Raw genomic sequence first — 9794 nt, 5'->3', positions numbered from 1 at the left:
ATTCTGTATGATTGTAGCACACATATTTGGGTTGTACTAATAAATGCCTTAAGATGCATGTTTTTGTTAACACTTGTCAAAGAGGATAAAAAAAGAACTACATTGTTTTAACATAGTTTCAATACACACTGTTACTGTTCTATGACTCTCACAAAATGTTGGAATGAGGTAATAGAATTCAAATGCAGCAGAGCAACAAAGAAACAAGCCTGTTCTTCGTCCCAGACAAATGCTTCACATATTTGGCAACAATTATACAAACAGTCCTTTGAATAGACTAAAATAGAGATGGCCGGACTCTAATCCACAGACAGATTGTGGATCAGAGTTTGTCAATTTAATTGCAATAAAGTACTATTATTATGTGGAACAACTAAAAATAATCTTTGAAAATACTTAGATCATATCTTATTATTCAGACATTATATTTTAATTGTACAAATTTGGAATTCATATTTTAATCCTTAGCTAATATTGGGGAATCTTTTTGCTATATTTTTGGTTGTGTTATTCCAAATGAAAAGATTTTTTTCTTAAAAGTGTTTTTTTCATGTTAAATTTTATTATTTTGTATTTTGAATTATTATTTCATACATCAATGATCCACTGGTAAATAATGTAAATTAGTTACTATACTGATGATAACTCATTTAATGCAAATGTTTCAAAATATGTCAAAAAACATGACATGATTTTGAGATTTGAGGAAAAAGTAGAAACAACTATGAACTAAAAAAATGTAGGAAAATTCATGTTACCAGCTCAAAGCTCACTCACACTGAATTTTAGAAACTTTCTGTGAAGTCTTACATTGTAGAAATAGTAGAAGGATTGTAATATTTTTAGTTAAGATGCCAAATTATGTTTTTACTTTATGCACAGTTTTGTTTTACTTTTAGTCCTAACCAGAGTACCAAACAGCAAGTGTGAACAGAGCTATAAAGGTTAAGCAAGTTAGTGAACAGAGAAGTTACGTTGTCAATTGTAAGGTAAGGCTGATAAATGAAGCAGACACATTTAAACAACTGTCAATCAGCTAAGACATATACTAACATTTTATCACAGGTGTTATTTCACTGATATTGAAATACAACTGTACATTCAGTGTCATTATGGTCATACTTTCAGCATTTTTGATCAGGTTTTTGTAGGAACACGCATCTGTTTTTTTTTGTACGTTTACCACATTACAAAGATATGAACAGTTCTAATTTTTTAAGGTAAAAGTATCTAAATAATATAAAGATTCTAGATTAGTTTGATTAGATTTGATCCCAAAGTAAAACAATGCCATTAAGAGGTGAGATTAGAAGTAATTTAGGACTAATTTGTGGGCTTCTTGGACACACAATCAGTCTTCAGGATAAAGAAAACTAATTTGGAACCTTTTTTTGATAATGTTGGATTGGATCTGTATTCATAGTTTTCCTTTATGTGTCTCTGTTAAAATAATCTTACTGCACCATAAAGGTTATGGACCATTCATATATTTGAAAGATGATAAAATCTCTAAATCTGCATCGGATCTATTCTTTTTGCTCACTGCATTTTATTCCTTTCTGATGTGTTCAAGGTTTGAGACACTTGACAAAAACGCAGTGCTACAGTTAGACCCAGCCGTCCCTGGTGTGTTCAATGGGCCTTATCCTCTGGGAATTGACCCGGTAAAAAAAATAACTCAAATCGTTAATCAATATCCAACTTTTTTTTCTCATCCGAGTGAGAAAAACAAGCTCTCCAATGAGAGTGCCCTTTAAAAGTATTGCTGTCATCCTTGCAGATCTGGAACATTGCCTCCAACAAGCTGACCTTCCTCAATTCGTTTAAGATGAAGATGTCTGTCATCCTTGGTGTCATCCATATGCTGTTTGGAGTCTCCCTCAGTCTTTTCAACCACCTGTAAGTGTTGCTTTGATAACCAGTGCTCTATTACCACCACCAAAGATGAAAACGTGACTGTACTGTCATTTATTGGTTTAACAACACAACTGATTGCCCTAAAACTTTGTTTAGTAGTCACATTAATGAAAATCTGGTTTCAGCCACAATGTCTTTGTTAATGAAAGTAAAAGACAGACAAAGACAAATGTAACTTTTATTACCCATTTGCAGAGCTGTTTATACCAAGGAAGAGCTCATTATTATTACATTTTGGCAAGAAGCCGCCATCGTGCCTAATAGAAACAACCAGACGGACTTTAAAAAAAAAAAAAACAAAGTCAGGAAAGTTGCGTTCATGCAGTATTATGAAGTGAGTCATAAATAAAGATGCTGAAACTTGTATAGAGGTTTGTGGCTGTGTGCCACACTTTGTGTGTGGCTACACAATAAATTCCATCCATCACATCTACTGCCCTGCCAAAGTGGTGTTAAGGTACATGTTGTTGCTTTTTGTGCAGACAATTCTAGTTCGATTCCTCTGGCGTAGAAACAAAACTAGACAAATCATGCGATTCACTGGCTGTGGTGACCCCTGACGAGAAAGTCCGAAAGCAACAACCTTTTTATTACATTTAGTGCCTTACAGTTATTAAGAATACACACTGCTGGAAAGAAACAGAACACAACTAATTATTTATTTCATCATTTTTGTCAATGTCGTTAACCTTAGTGGTGGTCTGCACTTTGCTGTTACTTTGCTTGGAAAACTTTAGTGGTTTGATGGACTAAGATTTATTGGTTTAAAGGGGAACATTATCACAATTTCAGAAGGGTTAAAACCATTAAAAATCAGTTCCCAGTGACTTTTTTTATTTTTCGAAGTTTTTTTCAAAATTTTACCCATCACGCAATATCCCTAAAAAAAGCTTCAAAGTGCCTGATTTTAACCATCGTTATATACACCCGTCCATTTTCCTATGACGTCACATAGTGATGCCGATACAAACAAACATGGCGGATAGAACAGCAAGTTTATAGCGACATTAGCTCGGATTCAGACTCGGATTTCAGCGGCTTAAGCAATTCAACAGATTACGCCTGTATTGAAACGGATGGTTGTAGTGTGGAGGCAGGTAGCGAAAACGAAATTAAAGAAGAAACTGAAGCTGTTGAGCCATATCGGTTTGAACCGTATGCAAGCGAAACCGACGAAAACGACACGACAGCCAGCGACACGGGAGAAAGCGAGGACGAATTCGGCGATCGCCTTCTAACCAACGATTGGTATTTGTTTGTTTGGCATTAAAGGAAACGAACAACTATGATCTAGGTTTACAGCATATGAAATACATTTGGCAACAACATGCACTTTGAGAGTGCAGACAGCCCAGTTTTCATCAATTAATATATTCTGTAGACATACCCTCATCCGCTCTCTTTTCCTGGGGGTCTGGCAGCAGATTTCTTTGACTTTATCGTTGGAAATGCATCTGCTTTGAGTGTCGCAGGATATCCACACATTCTTGCCATCTCTGTCGTAGCATAGCTTTCGTCGGTAAAGTGTGCGGAACAAACGTCCAATTTCTTGCCACTTTTGCATCTTTGGGCCACTGGTGCAACTTGAATCCATCCCTGTTCGTGTTGTTACACCCTCCGACAACACACCGACGAGGCATGATGTCTCCAAGGTACGGAAAACAGTCGAAAAAACGGAAAATAACAGAGCTGATTTGACTCGGTGTTTGTAATGTGTTTGAGAAAATGGCGGCTTGCTTCCCAATGTGACGTCACGTTGTGACGTCATCGCTCCGAGAGCGAATAATAGAAAGGCGTTTAATTCGCCAAAATTCACCCATTTAGAGTTCGGAAATCGGTTAAAAAAACATAGTCTTTTTTCTGCATTATCAAGGTATATATTGACGCTTACATAGGTCTGGTGATAATGTTCCCCTTTAACAACACAACTGATTGCCCTAAAACTTTGTGTTTAGTAGTCACATTAATAAAAATCTATAAAATTGCATGTACTATTAGTGGGCGTATTGCATTTGATTTACTAAGACTGTGTCTGCAATTGAAAAGTGGTGCAGACCGCATTATATAAATGAGGGTTTTGCGTGTACTACCGGGCAACATGCACAGAGACATTCTCATTTACTGCACATTCATTATCATGTGCCTAGCTGTGGCATTTTGCTATGCAGGAGACATCTACCACTTTGTATGGGCATTTTATTAGCAGTCGTGCAGTTCATTAATATTTTTTTTACCGCTGTATGTGCATGGGAGGAAAGCTGCACTTTGGTGCTTAAGACGCAAAAAATGCATACTTCAAGAACATTTTTTTGTATAGGATTTATGTTTGTAGTATATATTCTATTTGAAAAAACAACCATCATTAAAAAAAAATACAAAATTACACGAAAACGCCTCAATTTAATTTGTTTTAATCAGCCCCTTAAGGCATCTAGCAGCTCTGAAATTATAGAAGAATGCTGCTGAATAGATGATGTGTCTAATATTTTTTTATTTCTGACTAGCTATGTATGTTGAAACGTACATGTAGGATGGAGAATTCTCTGTCCATCATCTGTCTTTGCGGCGCAAACAATCCTCTCTCTAAGTCGTGTGTGGAACTGTCAGTTGGCACATCCTTTTCAAACGTGCTAAGTAAAACGCAATATAGTGCTCCCAAAATGGTGTTGAGTGTTGATGAATCACATTGCACATGCTGTAATTTATATTTTCATATTCTCCCCCTGTTATTGTGGGCGTTTTGATGGTTTGCATATTAATAAAAGTGGAGACGCAAAATGGATTGCATGCATTATTCTGCTTGTACTTTAACTTTAACTTTAACTTATATAAAGGGAACTGCACTTTTTTTTTTTAATTTTGCTTATCGTTCACAATCCTTTTTGAAGACATAATGACGGATGTATTTTTTCTTAATGCATTCTAACTTGAAAATAATCGTAAATAAAAGTCCACTTACAGCGGAGCCAATGGGCGGTCCTCTATTCCGCACATAATACCCAATGAATATCCTTCCACAAAGAGCCAACAATGCTCTATTTAACTTTTGTGACTTGAATATTACCAAGTATTAGTGATATTGTTATTATAAGCGCTAAGGCAGACAAACTACTTACAGCGGCGCTGTGATCACAAGCTTGTGTGCCAATGTTGACATGATCGACTGATCAGCTGCTTCCTCGTTTCCTTGCTCGTCATGAATTATGCCTCTCACCTGGATAGTAGAAGGCTGAAGATGTATTCCGACAAGTTGCTACACTTTGACAGGCAATTTAAATTCGTAAATGGCGAGGACGCAAAAAGACGCTTGGTTCCAGTCCCCATTTTTTTACGCGAGGATTAAGAGTCATTCTTCATTTAAATGGAAATATTTGCACATCCCAGCAATCAGCATTCTAGACATTGTACAGTAAGTGATATTTCATTATGTTTGATGGCTCTCAAAGTCTGTAGTGAGTAAAAATCAGTGATGTTAAAAAAAAAGTAGTGATGCGTTTTTTAAATTATTGCACAGCGTATGCTTAAAAGGTTCAAAATACGTAAATATTAAATTTTATTATAAATGTGCCCGTTACTACATTGCATATATACTTACATCATGTATATAAAACTTTAATGGAGGTGTTTGGATGCTTTTTAAAAGCTTTTATAGACAGAATAAAGCGACTACCATAGGCTCCATTGTAAGTGGACCATTGATCGCAGTAATTTATTATTTAGAATGCATTAAAAAAAATACACCCATCATCATGTCTTTCATAAAGATTGTGAACAATAGGCAAAATACTAAAAAAAGTCACTTCGAGGAGATGAGCTTTGCGTGTGCTATCAAGTTTGCACATGTTTTAGTATATGCAAAACTTAAGTAAATCAGGCTCTAATTGAGCTTCTCGGCAGCTTCGTGGTTAGGATGCCAGCCTCAGAGTCTGAAATTCTTGGTTCGAACCTTTGATGGAACAACCATCCATCCATTTTCTACCGCTTGTCCCTTTCAGGATTGCGGGGGGTGCTGGAGCCTATCTTAGACTTAGACTTAGACTTCCTTTTTATTGTCATTTCAAATTTGAAATTTACAGCACAGATGAGAACGAAATTTCGTTACATATATATATATATATATATATATATATATATCAATCAATCAATCAATCTTTATTTATATAGCCCTAAATCACAAGTGTCTCAAAGGGTTGCACAAGCCACAACGACATCCTCGGTACAAAGCCCACATACGGGCAAGGAAAAACTCACCCCAGTGGGACGTCAATGTGAATGACTATGAGAAACCTTGGAGAGGACCGCATATGTGGGTAACCCCCCCCCCTCTAGGGGAGACCGAAAGCAATGGATGTCGAGTGGGTCTGACATAATATTGTGAGAGTCCAGTCCATAGTGGATCCAACATAATAGTAAGAGTCCAGTCCATAGTGGGGCCAGCAGGACACCATCCCGAGCGGAGACGGGTCAGCAGCGTAGAGATGTTCCCAGCCGATGCACAGGCGAGCGGTCCACCCCGGGTCCCGACTCTGGACAGCCAGCACTTCATCCATGGCCACCGGACCTGTGCCCCCCCCCCCCTCAAGGAAAAGGGGAGCAGAGGAGAAAAGAAAAGAAACGGCAGATCAACTGGTCTAACAGGGGGGCTATTTAAACAATCTCTAATTGTTACCGGGAGGGCATTCCATAGTACTGGAGCCCGAATAGAAAACGCTCTATAGCCCGCAGACTTTTTTTGGGCTCTGGGAATCACTAATAAGCCGGAGTTCTTTGAACGCAGATTTCTTGCCGGGACATATGGTACAATGCAATCGACAAGATAGGACGGAGCTAGACCGTGTAGTATTTTATACGTAAGTAGTAAAACCTTAAAGTCACTTCTTAAGTGCACAGGAAGCCAGTGCAGGTGAGCCAGTATAGGCGTAATATGATCAAACTTTCTTGTTCTTGTCAAAAGTCTAGCAGCCGCATTTTGTACCAACTGTAATTTTTTAATGCTAGACATAGGGAGACCCGAAAATAATACGTTACAGTAGTCGAGACGAGACGTAACGAACGCATGAATAATGATCTCAGCGTCGCTAGTGGATAAAATAGAACGAATTTTAGCGATATTACGGAGATGAAAGAAGGCCGTTTTAGTAACACTCTTAATGTGTGATTCAAACGAGAGAGTTGGGTCGAAGATAATACCCAGATTCTTTACTGATTCGCCTTGTGTAATTGTTTGGTTGTCAAATGTTAAGGTGGTATTATTAAATAAATGTCGGTGTTTAGCAGGACCGATAATCAGCATTTCCGTTTTCTTGGCGTTGAGTTGCAAGAAGTTAGCGGACATCCATTGTTTAATTTCATTAAGACACGCCTCCAGCTGACTACAATCCGGCGTGTTGGTCAGCTTTAGGGGCATGTAGAGTATATATATATATATATATGTATATATATATATATATATATACATATACATATACTGTATATATGTATATGTATATATATATACTGTATGTATATATATATATATATATATATATATGTATATATATATATATATATATATATATATATATCTATATATATATATATATATATATATATATATATATATATATATATATATATATATATATATATATATATATATATATATATATATCCATCCATCCATCCATCTTCTTCCGCTTATCCGAGGTCGGGTCGCGGAAGATATATATATATATATATATATATATATATATATATATATATATATATATATATATATATATATATATATATATATACATATATATATACACACATATATATATGTAACGAAATTTCGTTCTCATCTGTGCTGTAAAGTTCAAATTTGAATGACAATAAAAAGGAAGTCTAAGTCTAAGTCTAAGATATATAGATGTATAAATAACCCTTACCCTATGTATTTTTTTTTTTCACTGAATAACCACCTCAGGTACTTCAAGAAACCTCTGAACATCTTCCTGGGCTTCATCCCAGAAATAGTCTTCATGGCCAGCTTGTTTGGTTACCTCGTCCTGCTGGTCCTCTACAAGTGGACGGCTTACGATGCATTTACCTCAAAGGATGCTCCTAGCCTCCTAATCCACTTTATCAACATGTGCCTCTTCAACTACAGCGATCCCACCACCAAGCCCCTCTACGCTGGACAGGTGCTCTCGCCTTCATCCTCACCTTGCCCACACCTAAAAATACAATAGTTTAACTATTTTTGCCCCAAAATTCAGAAGTCAGGCTTCTTGCTGAATAGATTGTTTTTGTAATTGATTACTGCAAGCTATCCGTAAACACTTGTATTGATGATTCATACTCATTTGCGCCACAAAAGTATTGATTCCCCAGGGTAGAGAATGGTCTGGAAGAAAACTGTATTTTAATGTCTGTATGTACTACGCACACCTACTAGAAATTCGATGCCAGCTTGTGCAGATTAACACAGATCTTTTTGGTGTCAGACTTCAAATATTTTAGCTACTGCAAGATTAATAATAATCATGCTCTTGAGGTGGATTTAGTGTTTTTTTTAGCTAAGGTTCTGGTTCCATTACACATTTAAAGATGATACTTTCAGCTACACACTAATATAAGCATTGTCTACATAGATAAAACACATGTTTTGCTGCTATTATATCTTAGTGTTTTGGCACAGCTGCAATGCAGTGGAGTTATTCATTGGGAAGTAGGGTTGTTTAGGTCTCATCAGCTATCGAGTGGGGACTACAAGTGGTCAGTACCTTGTTAACCTCGCTGTCTTTGAATCTATAGATGGGGATCCAAGTTTTGTTGGTGCTCATTGCCCTTGCTTGTGTGCCCTGTATGCTGGTTGTGAAAACTATGGTACTTCGGCGTCAGCACTTGTGGAAAGTGCACCTGGTATGTCAATTTGATCCTGCCCCAAAACTTATTGTACCCTTCAAATATTATCTTTTGTTATATAAACTGTTTGCTCCTATTCTGTCTTTCACTGTACATTTTAATGTGGTTTGTTGTGTTGCGATGAAATGTGCTTAAAGCCTGCCTTGGGAACACTGTTGAATTATTATCTCTATTATTCTTATGTCAAAAGACTAAAGAATGTGAAGGAAACCAAACAGCAATTTTTGCTCTTCCCATAAAATTCACTGGATGCATTAAGCCTCATGTGTATCTAATCTAAATAGTTAATTTTGTTAAATCAGACTCAGTCTAAAAAATGAATAATTAAATATACCTGATTGTAAATGTTTTGTTCTTTATATCTCAAATATGTTATATGAATTGTTGTAATTTAATTTGTGTGTATGCTTTTTGTTTTTTCCCACCCATTCAAGCGAAAATATGTGTTTAGTGTCATAAATATCACAATAATGGTGATATGAAACGGCCATAGACTTTAATCTCTATTTAAAGTAAGCTTAGACAACAAAAGAAGAGGTACAACGCAACCAGTGAGATTTTATGATGTTCAAAAACAAATTGTCATCATTAACAAAATTATAAATCCGAGATAAATGTTTGTCAGCCACATTTTTTTTTTCTTTTTTTTTTCAAATTCCACCTTTACATAAAGCTGGGGTACCTGAATTATGTGTCACCAGGCAGAATTCAAACTTTAAATCCCACCCCCCACCCGGTCTCCTCCTCTCTGGAAGTGTTTAAAATCTTGCACGATTGACCGCCACGAAGACACATGATTTTGTCTTCCGGGGTTTTATTTACTAAAATACTTAATTATAAGACAAAGCCCGCAGACATACGTTTTCTTTCAGAAATTATTACTGTTACGATATACTGTATTATGCTAATATGATTTTTTTTTTAGTTAAAGAATATAACTTAGGTAACCCAGCTTTAAGTAAAAGTCAGTGTCGCAAATACAACAC

The 9794-nt window shown here is 36.3% G+C and overlaps 1 protein-coding gene across 4 annotated transcripts in view; it reads left to right on the top strand.

Moving 5' to 3' along the window:
* The window catches only part of LOC133610641 (V-type proton ATPase 116 kDa subunit a 1-like), a 71507-nt gene that overhangs the window by 35371 nt on the left and 26342 nt on the right, over nucleotides 1-9794 (top strand). For all 4 annotated transcript variants that reach the window (XM_072914090.1, XM_061967094.1, XM_072914089.1 and 1 more), the window contains exons 14-17: nucleotides 1574-1664; nucleotides 1781-1899; nucleotides 7868-8084; nucleotides 8698-8805. In XM_072914090.1, coding sequence (XP_072770191.1) covers nucleotides 1574-1664; nucleotides 1781-1899; nucleotides 7868-8084; nucleotides 8698-8805 — 535 coding nt within the window. The remainder of the gene's footprint in view (nucleotides 1-1573; nucleotides 1665-1780; nucleotides 1900-7867; nucleotides 8085-8697; nucleotides 8806-9794) is intronic.

The sequence above is a fragment of the Nerophis lumbriciformis genome, linkage group LG11 (genome assembly GCF_033978685.3).
Source record: "Nerophis lumbriciformis linkage group LG11, RoL_Nlum_v2.1, whole genome shotgun sequence".
NCBI classification, from domain to species: Eukaryota; Metazoa; Chordata; class Actinopteri; order Syngnathiformes; family Syngnathidae; genus Nerophis; species Nerophis lumbriciformis.
Note: the sequence above shows the minus strand (reverse complement) of the source record. Positions and strands in the feature narration are given on the sequence as shown.